The sequence below is a fragment of the Festucalex cinctus genome, chromosome 15 (genome assembly GCF_051991245.1).
Source record: "Festucalex cinctus isolate MCC-2025b chromosome 15, RoL_Fcin_1.0, whole genome shotgun sequence".
Classification (NCBI taxonomy): domain Eukaryota; kingdom Metazoa; phylum Chordata; class Actinopteri; order Syngnathiformes; family Syngnathidae; genus Festucalex; species Festucalex cinctus.
The window spans coordinates 16,723,838-16,741,882 of NC_135425.1; the positions used below are offsets into that span (position 1 = coordinate 16,723,838).

General features: G+C 38.0%; 2 protein-coding genes across 4 annotated transcripts; one reads left to right on the top strand and one right to left on the bottom strand.

The window, feature by feature from the left end:
• Positions 1-392: 392 nt before the first annotated feature.
• On the bottom strand, positions 393-2,865 carry sigmar1 (sigma non-opioid intracellular receptor 1). Its single transcript, XM_077497582.1, has 5 exons — positions 2,612-2,865; positions 2,421-2,472; positions 1,888-2,036; positions 1,611-1,703; positions 393-1,468 (listed from the first exon to the last, which is right to left on the bottom strand). Exons 1-5 carry the CDS (start codon positions 2,754-2,756, stop codon positions 1,239-1,241), a joined length of 669 nt encoding a protein of 222 aa, XP_077353708.1. The 5' UTR covers positions 2,757-2,865; the 3' UTR covers positions 393-1,238.
• galt (galactose-1-phosphate uridylyltransferase) lies at positions 1,183-17,755 on the top strand. 3 transcript variants are annotated; one of them, XM_077497580.1, is made up of 11 exons: positions 1,183-1,485; positions 4,096-4,265; positions 4,552-4,627; positions 4,862-4,910; positions 6,717-6,846; positions 7,246-7,302; positions 8,625-8,747; positions 10,879-11,011; positions 11,214-11,297; positions 16,437-16,591; positions 16,836-17,755. In XM_077497580.1, the coding sequence occupies exons 1-11, from the start codon at positions 1,473-1,475 to the stop codon at positions 16,899-16,901; spliced, it is 1,056 nt and encodes a 351-aa protein (XP_077353706.1). In that variant the 5' UTR covers positions 1,183-1,472; the 3' UTR covers positions 16,902-17,755. The 3 variants fall into 3 exon arrangements, with proteins under 3 accessions (XP_077353706.1, XP_077353707.1, XP_077353705.1); XM_077497581.1 differs by lacking the exon at positions 1,183-1,485 and adding an exon at positions 2,408-2,505; XM_077497579.1 differs by lacking the exon at positions 1,183-1,485 and adding an exon at positions 2,954-3,244.
• Positions 17,756-18,045: the final 290 nt, after the last annotated feature.

The window sequence follows — 18,045 nt, forward strand, 5'->3', positions numbered from 1 at the left end:
AACTAATTTAAAATCGTCAATGACGTTCTCTATTGTTCCAAAGCAAGTGACGTTTCTTGCATTTTGCGTCATTTTATGACAGGGGTAGGTAATACAGTTATTAGTTAGTTAATACAGTTAAATACTCGGTTCATAATTGTAACGTTTGGAAAATGTCTGTATTAAGGGCTGGTGTTTGCATCGATTATATATTGTTCATCTTTGCTTATCAAAATATTAAGTAATTAATCATGGAATTTGATCAACCATAGCCACCTCATCCATCCCCCCCAAAAAATATAGTGTAGGCCTATTGTTTCCCAGAGCTAATGACTTAACTAGAGTTAATTTGAATTACAAAACAACACTGACCTTGATTTAACACTTGCAGTATGAATAAGCCACAAGATTAATTCATTTTCCAAATAGTTTATTTGCATTTGTGCTCAACATTTAAGGTTTAAGCATTTTTAATTCCTTCAAGACTTACAAGAACCACATACTGTACAGTGTGAAAAGTAAGAAAATGAGTTATTGATATTTTTTCAGCTATAAATGTCACTACTATATGAATTTTAGAGCGTGTGGTAGAAAAATAACAATTACAAACAATTTAAGGTACAAAAACGAGATGTGTGGCTGGTTTTCAAATACAATTTCTTCATAAAGGTAATACAGAAAGACAGCAACTCAGGATTCACTGAAAAATCACAACACATATAGTATTTTTATAGTAAATAAGACACAACATATCAGCAGTGCTTATGCAATAGTCAACCATAATAGGAAGCAGGATGATCAACCACCAACATGAGGTTACTTCGAAAACAATGGGTCATGTGTTACCCTCAGAAGAATGTCACATTCAGCAAGTACTTGGAAGGTTTTTGAGCCTCATTTCTAAAAACCACAGCGTAAGACAATTTGTTTTGTTAGCACCGAAAGGCTTTATTGTCTGTGGAGGCAGCTTTAAAAGGAATGCTCTCGTAGTGTAAGATTGCAAGGAGCCTGTTAGTGTAAGATTAATGTTGAAGGGAGTGGCTACATTTTTTTAAACTCCAAGTATCAGTATTAGTGTTGATGCAGTGTACTGGGTTCTCAACTCAAGCATATTCAAGACGTTCTTTCATTTACGGTGAAAAAAAATCACCTGGCAAGAATTTACTCCATATCAGACATCTAAAACAAAACATCACATCATGAGGAGCTTGTGATGTCACTGTCCCAGTGCAGGTGTTTTAAGTGTCACAACTTTGCATTTAGAACACTCCAATCTCAGTGAGTGCTGTTCCCCATTCTAACAGCATCGCCTTGACGTACACTTTGAATGTGTGAAACAAGGAGACAAAGTCCTGGGTGCAGAACACGGTGTCGGCCAGCGCAATAACCAGCGTGGACGGGATGAAACCTCGGCCGTACTCAACCATCCACGTGCCGGCGGTCCACTGGACCCCTGCGGCCTCGCCCATCTGGTGCATGACAGTGTCACCTGTATGAGAAAGAAAGGTCAGTTATTGTTTTCAGTCTTTTTATGCTATTTGTTTTGTGATATCCTCATATAGAATATACCGGTTTAATTGCATTGTGGTTATACCTGACATGAAAGAAATACAAAATGTGTTTACACATACCAGGATAGAAAAGTTCAATCTTTGTGGTTCCCTCCTTCCACCGCCTGAAGGTGCCAGAGACAAGGGTGTCAGAAATATCAGCCCAGTAACGACCTATAGAAAGACGGCGACAGAGAAAGTTCAAACATCAAAAAGTCAATTCCCATCAAATTCGACAAAAGATCCACTAGGCATTTTACTCCAGTCTTTCTAATCTTTGACCGTGACAAATTCAATATACAATCCCTTTCGCACAATTCTGGATGCGCTCCACACACAGACCTCCCTTTGTCCTCACCTGAGTGTCCTGAAGTGTCTATTCCAGTGCCAAACAGTATCACATATTCTGTGACGGACGCATGGAGGACACACATGGAACCCATAAAGCCACCAGCCCTCAGAAACACCCACTGCAGGTCCTCGTCTGGCAGGATGTGGCCGGGATACCTAGATTAGTTCACATTGGATTAGCTAGATTGTAAATATAAAACACAACCCAACATGAAGCTTGTGATTATCAGAAAATACCAACATAGTGAGATTTTTCTTATGCAAATTGCCTTGGAGCAATAAGATGTGTGCTTTGTACTGAGCTATTTATAAATTGCCCCTCTCGTGGTTACAGGGTAACCAATGTTTGAAATAGCTCTCAGTGTGACACACTAGTTTTACACCAATACAAACAAAAAGTTACATCAATTTTATTTTGTTGAGGGTTCACATTAGTTTCTGCAAGTGTACCTCTACAGAAATACGTAAAAGACTGACGTTAAAAAACGGAACCATAATCGTGCGTGCTTTGAAATGTTCGCAGCTGCAAAATCGCTTTACCTCTTCCTCAGCTCGACAACCAGTTTGGAGAAGGCCTGCTCGTGGTCCTGCCCTAATAAAACAAATAATGAGCACGGAAGCCAAGGTAGGCATGCAAAACATGCCAATACAGGTTGGACGCGTTTATACGACATGTGAGGACAATCCATACGAATCGTGGCGTGCTTTCCGGTTTCCAACTTCGAACTCACCAGCGTACTGTTTGGCCAGTTTTGCGATATCGTCGTGGTTGAAAATGTAGTGCTTGGTGGCCATCCAGTGCCTCAGCAGGAGCACGGAAAGGACGATAACTCCGATAAAGACCAAGAGTCGACAACACGATGTGAACAAAGCCATTGTTGACACACAAAAAGACAAATCAGACAGGCACGCAGCAACAGGTTGAGGAGCTCCAAGAAAAGGAAACGACTCACACCAACAACAAAAGAGACTGACGGCTACTTCCTTGTTTTGCGGAGGCGGGACATAACCGCTGAACCAATCAGATGACGATGTCGTTGTACGTTCCATTCAATTGCGCTTTTAGGGATTGCGTTTACACACAAAGCCCTAAATTAAGGCTCCGTTTTCATTCCTATTATTTTTCATGTTTACCGTTCATGATATGTTGAAGATATGTACCAGCAAAGTCAATCCACTTGAACATTGTTGTCTGCTTTTAAGAGATAAACACCACGTATTTCGGTAGCAAATAGTATGTTCCGGTTTTATAGGAAGTCGCCGAGGAAGCGTTTTCGTGCAAAGCCAGCTTCAAATGGATGAACAACTTTAGTGAAACGACGTTGTTGACATGAGTGCCCCTGAAGCCAAATTTGATCCAAAAGGTAGGGAGTCGTAGTGCGTTGAGTTACATTGCCATGTTTAACAACCACGGAGCTTCAATCAATCAACACTGCACCGGAAACAAAACTACACAAATGACAGCGCGTGTGATTGAACTTCAGTTTATTGTTTCCTGGGCATTGACAGGGAAAATCCGACAGTCACTTCTTCCATTCAAAGCAAATTCCCCAAATAATATAAGTAATGTTGCTTTTCTTAGTTTTTGCTGGTTTGTTGCATTAATTCGTAGGTGGTTGGAATGTTTTATATTTTTTGTCACTTGGGGGGGATCCTTTCCCAGACCATAGTAAAAAAATAAAAATAAATAAATAATAATGGTGAAAACGGCTCATGTCCCATGTTGCCCCCTTTCAAAATGACTCCCACTCCCATACCACTCCTATTTTGGAGGTCAGATACATAAAAAAAAAAAAAAAAAAAATGCATCGGTCCAAGTTTTTTCCCCCTCCTACTGAATAATCTTGTGCCTGTCTGCTCCTGTGAATCTTTTTTTATCCTGTGTCGTGAAAAACATGTTAGCCTCTACTTTAGACTCGGGGTGAGAGACTTTTTTTTGGCGTTGACTTCCTTTTTAAGCACCCATGAACATGGGTTAGAAATGTGCAAACAGTGTATGTAGTATTTTTCAGTATGCTGCTATCGTATAATGATTCATATCAGTGTATTGTTGATTCATGCAAGAGACGTTGATCAAGTTGTCTGAAAAGCACAAACAGGACTTTGTTTGAGAAATGACACCTACTACTCATAATGTGTGACTGTTCAAACAAAGACCATATTTTATCTTTTATTAACCACAACCATTATTATTTTTGTCTCAATGCACCCTCAGAGCACCAGCACCTGCGTTATAATCCTTTGAGAGACAGTTGGGTCCTGGTCTCAGCCCACCGTATGAAGAGACCCTGGACCGGTCAGGTGGAAAAACCTCCAGAGGAATGTATACCGAGATATGATCCGTACAATCCACTTTGTCCCGGAAACACACGTGCTAATGGAGAGGTAACTGAAAACAAAACACACATTCACAAAATAGTGGTACCTTGACATATGAGTGAAGCAGCTTTTGAGATCTGTTAACTTAAAATGATCTTATCAGGAATATAGTACATAATATACATTCACTCAATCCATCCAGCTTCTAAACCACTATATCACTGTATCTTGTAGCTTGTAAATGTAGGTCAGCAGAGAAGGTCCTGATGGCTCACCAGTGAAATATGCGCATTTGGCCATCCCTTGGTAACCAGACAAAATGAAATTGCTGTTTCTTGTGTTGTCTCCATAGAAAAATCCAGAATACAAGAGCACTTTTGTTTTTGAAAATGACTTTCCTGCCATCCAACCAGATGCTCCAGATCCCGGTAAGTGGTTCTTTCATCAGTGTAATAAAAGTCATTATTTCACATTAGGGAAAATAAATGTGTTGCAAATTTGTATTAATTTGCTGCTCTCACATGGTTCTTCATCATAAAAGCACCACACTCATGAGGTGGAAGTGGATTAAAACGCTAGTTCTTAGAAGTTATTTTTAAAATGTGATCATTTAATTACTTACATTATACAGTATCGTGTGATTAAGATTTTGTGCTCTTCAGCTGCAGATCAACATCCATTGTTCAAATCTAAAGCTGCCCGAGGGGTGTGGTAAGCAAACATACTTATATTTGTTGTTGATTGTCAGCCCTTTTAGGTATTTAGTCTTTGTTTGATAAGTATGGTTGGTTATCAATCAACACATATTAGGAACGTCACTCAATATAATACGGTGTAATTCTACACCATTGCCAACTACTACCACAATAATAAATCTATTGTTATAATTTCTATGTAGTGTCACTCAAAATAGAGTATCTTGGCAGAAATGGATGACTTATTTATACAGATCTAAAATAGGTTATCTTTGGACTATCTGTAATAGAATAGTAGGGATTCTACTTTTGGACCATTCAACATTAGTTCACCTTATTGGAATTCAGGCGAAGTTTGGATCAGAGCTTTGCTTTCCAGCATTGTGTTGGACTTCCTTAAACTTTCACCCGGTCACACCTTCACACATTATGCTTTGTTTTTCTTCTGGATACAAATGTTTCCTAACCTCCAAAGATAAGTCCAAAATGTCTAAGTACAGTCTATATAAAATAAATTACTTCATAGCTATATGCAATGGTTGTACAAAATAGATACAATCAATGTGTTAAGCATGCCTAACAGGATAGCCACTCCCTTCCTGTTGCTCCCTGTGATGTGTTTTTGTTTTTACCATGCACAGGCTGGCATCTTCTCACACATATTGTTGTAGTGTCTTGCAAAGCCTTGATCTAAAAGTGAGACAACCAATTACAGAAACAATAACTTTGGGATTTGTCTCCTGGAGAAAACAAAAACTCATGAAGGAGGTAGGATAGCTCAGGATAATTGCAAATTCTTCTCAAGGGTCCATGATTTGTCTCAAGTTCTGTAGTGATGTTAATTGGTTACATTCATTTTAGATTGACTACAGTAATGCGTTACAACTCTGGCTTGTTTGTAAGCTCCGAGCTTGCTAAAGTACATTTCTGTCAGGAGAAGCCAATTTGGATGGGGGACAAGAAAGCAAGTTTATTTGTAGATCCGCAGCTCGACCATATGCTTCCTTCAAACTGGCATCTGCATCAAACTGTTTGAAATTAGATAAGACATCTGGGCTTGTGAGAACAACCGAAATGCAGCAGCAGCACATAGCATGGGTGTCAGTTATAGTCAGGAATATAACTCACTTTCAGTATCAGTTTGTAGGTTTGTATACCTATAAAATACTACATTACTATTGTACTTGCAAGAACTTGTCGGACAGAGTACGTCATAATAAATGGTCTAACAAGGTCTTTCAGCAATGCTAGCTTAGCATGCTAATGCTAAGTTAGTTAGCATGCTAATGCTACTGCTATGTTAGCATGTTAATGCTAACATTATGCTAGCATGTTAATGCTAATGCTTTGTTAGCATGCTAATGCTAAGTTAGCATGCTAATGCTAACTTAGCTCATGACGGTAAAACCTATAAGGAGGGCATAAAACAATGAAGTCTTATTTGCTTGACTTTTTCTTTAAAAAAAATAAAATAATCAGTGTTCTTATTCCCTCATTCATAGGAAGATGATGTTTATTTATGCAGTTTGTGTTGCATTCTCATCTTTTTCTGCGAGGGGCAACTCGCGAGGCACGCAAGTTATTTTTCTGTCAGTTTGACGAGCACTTACAACCAGAAACCTCAACTGAAAATCCACTCAAAATGTCAGAAATTGTCAGATTTTGACAGGTGTTCTCCCACAAGTTTCCTCAGCATTGACTTTTGAAGAGAGGGATTTCGCTTTTTATTTGAGCTGGCGGTTCGCACATGCACGCCCAGCTGCAATTTAACTCTCATTCATGACTTAAAATATGATAGACACACATTATCTCATCTTTTCAGTAAGGTCATGTGTTTCCATCCCTGGTCTGATGTCACCCTCCCTCTCATGAAAAAAGGAGAGGTTGTCAATGTGATCGACAAGTGGGCGGAGCTTATGGAGGAACTGGGTGCCACCTACCCATGGGTTCAGGTATGGGATGCGCCTACTAGCTTTCGTCTTCTGTTGTAACATAAGATAGACATATATGTACATTTTATTTGTATGTTATTTATCATTTTAAAGATTTTCATTCACATTTATTGTTCTATTGTAAATCACTGAGGAGTAGTGCAGTTGACCCACATGAATTCTGAGTAGACAGCATACGTTTAGTTCCCATTCAGTGTCGGTGTAAATTAATGGTGGTTTGTCTATATGTGCCATTCTATCATCTGGGAAAGATTGAAAATGTTTGGATGGATGATGCAGTATTACGTTCATTCCTTCTGTAAAATTTGTACCATTGTCCTATAAATCATCCATGTTTTAATGCGTAGTGTCTATTAGTAAAAATAGAAATCTAACATATCATCTTCTGTTTGTCTTTAGATCTTTGAAAATAAAGGAGCTATGATGGGTTGTTCCAATCCACATCCCCACTGTCAGGTAAAAAAAAAAAAAAAAAACTAATAACTCAAGACTCAGAATGTTGACCAAAAAAAAAAATGTTTAGGCCTTCAACACTAATTAATGTAATGTGTATGATATTAAATTATGGTACATCCACACACATTTGAATCAAGTAGGGTGGTTCAACACACATTTTCTAAGCTGGTAGTTTAACAAAATTCAGAAAATAGTATTTCTCACAGCAATAATACCAGACAACATCAGCATCCAGTTTGTCAAGTCCTGTCAATATCTAGATGCTGCCAATAGAGGGCAGTATGTGACTTCAGGCTAACGTATCATGCACGGTGTTTTTTTCCCTGGAATTTCTTAGAAATATCTGCGATGTCTAAAACTAAATTCCATAATTAATAACTAGTTACAAGGGAAATGTAATGAAATGGACAATAGAAAGATTGACTTTGGGTTCATAATTTTGGTTGAAGATTAAATCATTTCAATTTGGTCATCAATATAATGTATTTATTTTTTTTAGATACTCTCAATATTGTAGTATTTTGACCAATTACATACCAACGGTTAATCTAAAAACTGTACATTATGATACAACTTGTCTTGTGAGATTCGGTGCTCGTCTTTGTTGCGGGTCATCTCTTCATTTCTCCTTGAGTCAATAGTCTGCTACTGGATAGGAGCGAGATCTCGTGTCCACAGAAACGCAGCTGCACAAACACACCCACAGCTACAGATGTTGGCACGCATGTGGAATTCATCTGAATGATATAAGATAAAGAAGGGCCAACACAAAACACTTGAAAATGAAAGAATAATGACTTCATTACCAGGGGGACCCTTTTCGCAAATGTGTGTGTCGCCTTTGGATGTGCTCTGCATTTCGGGTGAATAAGTTCAGGGGTGTTTAATCACAAAACAATTAGCCATTCTGTCAGATGCAGTCCTCCGTGGCATGCCTAAACAGCACTCCGTGCCTCTGGTTATTGCTCTACACGGAATATTTAATTAAATTTTAGCCCCAATGTCAGAAATAATATTAAGTAAAACTCGAAAAGAAGTAAGAGACCACTATTAAGTAGACAACTAAAATTCTTATTGCAATTCTCTGGTCCCAAAAGGAAAATGCGGGAATCATATTTATTACAAAAAAAAAAACTCAGTAAATTATAAAAGGTTTGTTCACACATATTGCCCTAAAGCATGAATCCGGCAAAAAATAGCAAAAAAATAAATAAATAAATAAATACTTTATACTTTATCACAATTTAATAGCATTCTGTCAAATCTCATTATTGGCTATCTCGCTCTCTTTTTTTTTTTTCTCACTTCCTTCGATTTCACAGGTGTGGGCCAGCAGCTTCCTGCCAAATGAGCCAGCCCTGTCTGACCGCTGTCAGAAAGTGTTCTATGAAAAACACAAAGAGCCAATGCTGCTGCAATATGCCAAGCAAGAAGTTGAGAAAAAGGTACAGTTGATGAGCACACACAGCGCCGTGACGTTTCCCTTTGAGAAATGGCCCAAATAAGGTCATATTGTGACTTCAGCTAAAATGTTGTCTGTCTGTTGTTTTTATGTTGAGACATTACCTTGCCATTTATTTGAGTGATTTATTGATTATCCAATTCAGTAAAGAAGTTTCCAGAATCCAGTTGCAGTTGACTTTTCCATTATGAAGATAATCTTTGTGTATCATTTTGTTGCTGTAGTCTTCCTTCACCCCAAACCGCCCCCCATCCTCCCCATGTTTTTCTCTTACACTTTTGCTCCTTGTTTTCCTCGAGCACACACGACCTGTTTTTCAGGCAGTGAAGCATGTGATGGGGCAGCAGAAACGCTCATTAGCATCACGCTGTGGCATCCATCTTCAACCTGAAAAAAAAAGATTAGCGAGACATATTTTGTTCGTTTCGCGCGTTTTAGCAAATCTCCAGTCATGTGTGAAGAACATAAACAACGGCAACCTTGAGGAAGTTTGGCACGACGCAACGTTTAGCACCTAAACATGATATGAATGTCGTAATAGTAAGCAGCTTGGTGGAAAGTAAGAAAAAAAATGTTCTCAAGTTGTCAAAGTCAAACTGTTTGCTAGATTTTGGAAGGATTTAAGTACAAAAGAAATAGCTAGAACTCGTGCTGTATTTTTTTACCTTTGACATCAAGCCTTAGGCTAAGGTCTGAAATAAGCTTGTCTGGGACTCGGTAGGATCCGAGTACCTCGCAGCACTTTGGACCACTATCCTTTCAATTCAAGTTGAACCTTAGCATGGATTTAGTGTGAAGCATATGCTCCTTGTTGCTAGATCTGAAGTTACATTACAGCCAAATTAGGAATCCTACAGTAACTGCTGGCACACATGTCCGTTATTAAACATGATTTGGGTTTAAAGAAAATACTGTAGCTGTCTGATTCATTCACACAGAGATCTCTGCGCGTGCTTACGCAGCACAAGCACTCATGGGGGTTGACCTTTATAAGATTACAGTGGAAGCTGTGTATGTGTATCAAAGAGATAGTGAGTGTGTGTGTTTGTTCCGATAGTGTCCCACTTCTGTCTGTCTGACCCGAGTTTAGGACCGTAAATTGGCAGAACATGGAGAAGCTTCATTTGGTGTTTGGCTCCCATGTGAGATTGAAAGCAAAACTTTCCAAGATAATTGAATGAAAGTTTTGGGGGAGGATTTGAAACGTGTGAGGCGTCTGTTTTAGAACATCCTCCACTTACGCCTTGCGCGCCTCGGTCCTTTCTTCTGTGTCCTTTCGCCTTTTAATTTGTATTCAATCTTCATTCTATTGCATTATAATCCGCTTAAAGTGACAGGGAGAAAATACTGGAAAGGAATGGGACGACGGTGGAAAGTTAAAGAGGAGAGCAAAGCTTAACTTATATGAACAACTGTATGTTGTTTACATGGCGTACATTGTCAGAATTAAAGCATTAACTCTGGAGATTAATTAAAAAAAAAAAAAAAACTTAGTTAAAACAGTTGCATTTACTTCCTGTGGCAGCCTTTAGTCTCTGCTTACGTTTGGAACCAAACTCGGAAGGAGTCATAGGGAGGAAGTTGGATAAACAGACTATAGGTTAGTTTTACTTTCTGTTTTACTTGCTTGACGCTTGTTGGAGAATTCTAAAATAATTTGCACACTTTGCAAAGCCAAATTTAAATAGCAGATTAGTGGTATGTTTTTGGCAGATCATCCATCCATCCATCCATCCATCCATGATCTGAACCTCTTCCTCACGAGGGTCGTGAGCATGCTGGAGCCTATCCCAGCTGTCTTTGGGCATCTAACAGCAAGTGATTTTACATCAATTCCAATATTTTATTAAGTAAATATCTGTCAACTAGCTTTGTAGAACATAAGAGAAAAATGTGATTAAATCGTGATTAATCACGATTAATGGTTGGTTTCCCAGGATGCCAGTGGTGTGCGCAAAAACTTAAAATGACTTCAAAGTTGTTTTGTAAACCACATCAATCACAGATATAGACAATCATGTGTTAAAACTGCTTTCTTTTCAATATTCAGCAGCAGGAATTACCGTAACTTATCATCTCTCAATTTTCACTTTAAATTTGTGCCGCCGTTTTAGGAACGCGTGGTGGTGATGAACTCTAATTGGCTGGCAGTGGTTCCTTATTGGGCAACGTGGCCCTACCAGTTGCTGCTGTTACCACGACGACATGTGCTCAGAATCAATGAGTTGTCCTCAGATGAACGGGAAAGTAAGTGTTTTGGGGAGATGCTACAAAACAATTGTGAAGTTGTTTGTCTCAAGCATAAGAACAGTTTGTCGCTTTTGTGTAAATTCTTTACAGTTTCATAGTCAACATTTGTTGTGATTGTCCATTGTGTTCTTACCTTGCCTTTTTTAAGATTCCCTTGCTACAGCATTTTAGGATGTTTTTTTTTTTCGTTTTTTTTCAGGTCTGGCTGACATTATGAAGCAACTGCTGACCAAATACGACAATCTATTTCATGTGTCCTTTCCCTACTCCATGGGCTGGCATGGTAAGATCAATAAACATAATTATAATCAAAATATGTAACAGTCAATGCTTAGAATAGAAGTATATTTTTGAACACTAGGCAAGGAAGAAGTTTTCCATAGTTAGCGTATTTGACATAATCTACAAAAGTTAAACAGAATTGATAAGCGATAAAGGAAGGGAGAAGAAGAGCTTTACAAAGCTGTAACAGTACTTTAAAAATATTTCAAATTACTTGACCAATTGCCCTCAACTAATTATATTTTTTCAGTGAATATTAAGCATGTTTGAGGTCAAAAGTTGATTTTAAATTCAGTGTTCAGTAGAAGCATCAGTGTACCATATATCACCATCACATTAGCATATTTAAAGGTTAAATGTGTACCATCAAGGATATTGGCATCAACGTAAATGGGAAGGGATGCATTTTTTTCCTTATCCTACTTAATATATTTTTATTTAAATGGTGCTTAAGATGCTTTGCAAAGTTGTTGTCGAGTATATACTTGGTGAACATGCCTCATTGGAATAGCCCATGTTGGTAGCTTAGAAATTGTTCTTTGTAAGTACAGAACTTGGAGAGGTGCATCAAATGTGCTAAATTTTGTATTGTTCAGTTATTTAAGCTCTTCCTTATTATCAGCCCCCCCCCAGCTTTTCGTTGCCAAATGCGTACATGTAGATAAACCCCATTGTTTATACCTAAGACCATCTGATCACCACTGTGACGCCCATATGCCACTTTCATGTAACATGATACAAAGGAACAAATAACGAAAGGCACATTTAGAATTAAGAGGCTGATGGAAAAGATTCAAGTGGAGATTTAAAATTCAAGCCGAATCTTTTGTTCTATTCCTGTGGACAAGCAAACACGACAGGATGATGGCATTAGCTAGGAATCCGTGTTTCACACAGACTTTGAAATGAGTTGGCAGACAAGAGTTGAGATCCAAAAGCGGAAAGAAAAGCATGTTTCTTGCTTCCATAATTTTACATTACAGTCAAGCATCATTTCTGTTGCACAGTTATTGAGCTGTGGGACCTCGAATAAGTGCTGATTATGTGGTTGTTTATATAAATGATGATGATTCCTGTCAGCAGGACTCTCCGCATGATCTGCAACAATCCCCATGTGACTAACAAATTTCATCTTCACTGAGGATGAACCCATTGAGGCTGAGCCAGGATTTATTTTTAGCTTTTGTTAGATAACACTTAGTTTTGGTGTTTTTTTTACGACTTTTAATTTCTTAATCCAAAATCTATGAATCATCATTTGTTTGTTGTTGATCCAAATTCAAATTGTTTGGCCTGAGAGTGATAGACATTATTTTGGCTCAAAAATGTAATAATGTGGAACACTTTTTTTTTTTCTTCTTCTTCTTTTTCAAAAATTTGCAGGAAAGTGTTCCAACTCTTCATGGGGGATAGTTAAGTAATTTACACCCCAACAAATAATTCCTCATAGTGGGTGGCAAAGCACTCTTTTTCTATTAGACAGGGCAATGGGCCATATAAATGAAGTTCCTCACATTCCTTCAACATAGTTTCTTGACACAAAAAATGTCAGAAGATGGTACCAAAGCAATTAGAATTTTTGTAGAGGAGCAGGCTTTGGCCTGAGAACAGAAACAATAATTACCCATAGTAATTAACTCATTTGCTCCCAATAACGTATAATTACGTTTTTTTTTTAATGTAAGTGTCCCAAAGACGTATTTATATGTTTTTTTGTTTTTTTATGCTAGAGCATACAGAAGGCTTTGATGCAGCCTCTCGACTGCAAAGAATGGTTGCAGAAATGGTAGTTATTACTAGTGATAGACCGATATGGTTTTTTCAAGGCCGATACGATACAGATTATTTGTAGTCAAGTCGGCCGATAACCGATATTTCAAGCCGATATTCATTTGCAATAAAATGGGGAGGGGGGGAATTCTTTCAAACTATATATAATTTCTCACTGAGTAACAAATTCATGTGAATGTAGCTCATTTGGGGTTTTTGTTAGGGTTCGTAAAAACGTTTCAAAAAGATTTTCGCGGTTAAAAATTGTGTGAATATGTTCCAAATGTGTTTACGACAAAAAAAAACTGACTGCGAACATCTTACAAATCCTGATGAAAACCCCAAATTCGCTACATTCGCAAGTATCCCCTGCTCAGTGAGCTTTATCGGCCTTCAGATTCAAAAAATGGCCGATGCCGATATTTGTCAAAATGCCAAATATCGGCGCCGATAATCGGCCGGGGCCGATTATCGGTCTATCCCTAGTTATTACACGAACGGCCAGCAGGTGGCAGCAGAGCAAAGGAGATCAACCAGAGCCATCTAGAAAAAAAGCTAAATTACTTACAATTTTAAATAGATTTGTGAAAACTGATGAAACTTAGCTCTCTTCTAATGCTAACTGCTCCAAAGCGGAAACAGATAGAAACATACTTTTTTTTCCCTGATGAAAGAAGAAGAAGAGACTTTAATATTTCTTTTGGTAGGTTCCATGCCTTTATAGCAACTGAACACAATATTCTGTGGGCCTTGCAAAATCAGTCAAAACCCAGTAAAACAGCCGGGAGCGAACGGGATTCCTTCTGTGAAAATGGCTGGGAGTGAATGAGTTAATAGGTTCCTCGCAAAATTTGAGACTAGGTGAATGTTCATGCAGTGAAATGCAAATATACACTATAGTGTCCTTTTAAACGGAATAGGTGGCGAAAAATATTTGCAATTGTGATTTATATGCACAAAAGTATACAATAGTAATAAGTTAATTGATTCCATTATTGGTTTAAAAAATGTGGTTTTCTTCAGTCATCACAAAAGGCAAAGACTCACCTTTTTTTCTATAAAAAAAAAAAAAAGCCTAAATGTAACAACAAAAAAAAATCAGTTGGCGTGTCAACATATCACTTTATTTGACACTGCTCAAAGACAGAGAAATCAACTTGCATCTCTGAAGTCAAGCTGTGAAGACGATGTTGGACTGCTGAGAAGAAACAGCTTGCACAAATAAACTAGAGTCCGTAAGCGCTGCTCAGGATGGTGTTTACCACCCAGGCAGCTGTTGCTCTATCTAAAGCGCGGGCTGTACTTGATATTTATCTGTACTGCAAGAAACACCCTATTTGGGGGCTTGCCAACGAAGCACCAATCAAAGGAGCCGTAAGCGGAACAAAGGTTAGCATAGTGCAGTGATGCAGTGAGTGATATGTGACAGGAGAGCAAGTGTCATCATGCCTCAATAGCCGAGAGTGTTCACTGTTGAAGGTCCAACGTGAACGGCAGCAAACGCCTTGCTGAGTTGCTTTACAAAATGGACACTTCACTGACCACTCACCATGTAATTCTCAGTGCCTTCACATCATGAGGACTTGTCCCCATGCTGCGAATCTTTCTTTGTCCCCACAATGCACATTAACACCTTCATAAACTTTGGTAACGAGTTAAGTTATATCTCCCATCTGTGTTTGCACTTAATCTTTATTTATTTTGCCGCAGCCCGTCTTTTTATGGGTCTGGGCTTAGAGTAGAGCTGTGCAGATGGGAAAAAATGTTGGATGGTATTAAGGTCATGGATTAGGAAGCGAAACCTCCAAACTTTTTCAGTAGGTACGCACACATTTCAAATACTTCTTTGACCAATTGGTGTGTGTGTGAAACTTAAACATCTTTAAAACTTTCAACGATAATTAGAAGCTGGGCAGTCATTTACTAATAAGCACACTCCCGCCTATTCATTTGTGATCTGTTTCTTCTTTGTGCTTACGCTTTCTGTTCCCGGCAGTTAGTTTGTTTACTGTCTCCCTCCACTCATCTGCATTTGTCGCTGTCTCTGGAGATTTATTGCATCCCACAGAGGGAAACATGGGCAGTATTATGGATTCATATTCTCCTGTCCACTCCTGCTGCCATGTCTGCCATAGAGGTTTCTTGTGAGGGAAACACAGTTGAAGTTTGACCCCCATAAATTTTGTCTATAGGCTACTTGAGACTCCTTTTTGGTCTAAAAATGTATGCATCTTTTTTTATTCAATTGTGCAATTGGAAGCGTGTTCTTATATTCCCCATGGATTAAATATTAACTTTGACCTCAAAAGCTTCTTGTAATTTTTGTATATTGTATTTTATTTTATATAAACTATTTGTGCATATTTTATTTTATTTTATAATGGGTGTGGCCTATAAATTTATTAGCACCACCCACTTTCTTTGGAGCTAATTAGAGACACCTGGGCTGATTAACTCCATTTGCTCTGGCTCAAGCATTTGTGATCTGATGAAGGCTGAAGCTGAAACGTTATCACATCACATCACATTAAAGTTATTTTGACATCTGGTGAGTGTGCAGTGCTGCTTTTTGATTTTTTCCCCATCCACATGCAGCTTAAGCAAATGTTGATTTAGTTTTGCTAGATGGCTAGTTGAGTTATTGCTCAACTTGGTGTTGCAAGGTTTTTTTTAAAAAAAAATTATTTTTATTTTATTATTATTTTTATTTATTTATTTATTTATTTAATAAACCCCTGAGACTGACTCACCGAACTCCTGGGGTTCGATTGAACACAGGTTAAGAACCACTAATTTAAACATTATAAACATACATATTTTAAGTAGGTTTGGAATTTAACGCAGTCAATGAGCTTCTTTTGTCACACATTATTTAAGGGTTTCTCCCTAAGAACACTTTTGATCCCTTATAGTACTTTTTTTTTTTTTTTTTTTTTTTCTTTCTCTCTTCAAATGTCATCAACTGCTGTATTTTTGTAAGATAACCGATGAAAGGTGTTGATTTCTGTTCGGCTGTCGAAATGATTTAATGAGCAAAGGGCTTCATTCATATTGTGTGAATGGCAAGAGAGATGAATGATCTCGTTTTCCCATGGTGATGCATATTCTTAATTAGCCTTCGAGCCAGTCACCCTGGTCATTCCTTTTGTGTGGGCAAGTGTATTGCAGCGTCAAAGAGAAAACAAATCAATATATTCTATTATTCATTTGTATTTTTGTTTAGTTTCTTTGCACAAAAGCTCAGTAATTATGAGTGCAAGGTGTCATCCTAATGGATAAATGAAATGTGAGCTTTGGGGAAAAGCTTTTAAATGAGCCATTTTAACAAATCCTTCATCTTTCATCTTGTTTTTGTCTGCGTTTTCCTCAGGAGCCCCTACTGGCCCTTACTTAAAGGAAGACAACTCGCACTGGCAGCTGCACGCTCACTACTACCCGCCTCTGCTGCGCTCAGCCACAGTTAAGAAGTTCATGGTTGGCTATGAGATGCTTGCAACGGAGCAGCGGGACCTCACTCCGGAACAGGTGATTTAGAAAAGTAACACTCCTGCGTTTGTTTGTGGTTTGTTAATGTGTATTTCAGACAGAGACATTTTTAAGCTTCTTTTTTTTGTGTGTGTGTGTGTGTGTGTGTGTGTGTGGGGACAAAAAGCAGAATGTCCGTCTAGATTCAGAGGCCTTTAAAGTCTAGACTAATAATCATGTCACAAGATTGTATTTGACTGCCTGTCCCTGAAGTTGCCTTACTATATTATATATATTTTTGTAGGCTGCAGAGAAGTTACGGAATCTACCAGATGAACATTATAAAAGCAGAGGTGGAGAAGAAAAATGAGAGGGGGGGGGGTAAAAATGTCAACCGAACAACAACTAACAACCTAAAAAAAAAATAAAAAATCAACACTAACACTCGTGACTTAACATGTCTTCCATACAGCTTGAAGTTGTTTCAATGATTTTTGTCCCATCTCAAAGAGCTGTCATGGGTCCTTTTGACATATTATGAAATCTCATTTAGCTAGAATGTGACAATATGCACTGTCAAGTTGTTGACATAATGAGATCTTTCTGTTTTTGGGGCCCTTAATATGAAAGAAAAGACACTCAAATTGTAATGTCATTTTGCAATGAATGATTTGGCTGTTTGTAGCCTCTAAAGTCTCTGAATAAATGCAATTGTGGACTAGTTTCATACAAAGCAATTGGCTGCCAAGCTGGGATTGGATGAAACTCCCCCACAACTATAATGAGCACAAGTGGTACAGAAAATTGATAGCTGAATAGTTTTCTATGAGATAAATAAAAAAAAGTATAATAGTGTAAAGTACTTGGTTTGTTTTTATTGCGGACCAATTTTGTTGTAATAGATGGGACAACATTTTATTTATTTTTTTTGTGACATCATGGATCGTGTTTTTGATATCCCAGAAAACATAAGGGACATTTTTCAGCACCACAGGAAATAACATGGCATGCCATTACATTGCCTTAATTACTATTATTTCAGCTTTTTGGTGTGGTTAGTGTGAAAGCTGAACGGTCAAAATGCTCTGAGCTAAAATCTTCTTCCAGTGCTTGTGTGGGTTGGTTCCCTTTGACAACTACGGCTTCCTGAAAAGAAGAGAATGTGAACATGATGGGATTGAATAAATAAGCAAGTAAATAAATACATTTGTACTGTTTGAGCAAGATTGTTCTGATCAATTGTGTCAATTTAAATATCTATTTATGTATATTGAGGTAATTATATATCTGACTCTGCAATTGAGTTTAAAATGGAAACGTTTTAACTAGTCCCACTCGCACGCACACCTTAGCAACAACAGAGGGCACTGTTGCTCAAAAAGTAAGGAAGAACAGGACCATGGGTTTCAATCAGAGTGGGTAAACGTTTGTGCTCAAGAAAAAAACATGGATCATACCATGGCATTCTTTAATAATGTAACATGCTAGATCATTTTAATAACATGATACTACCC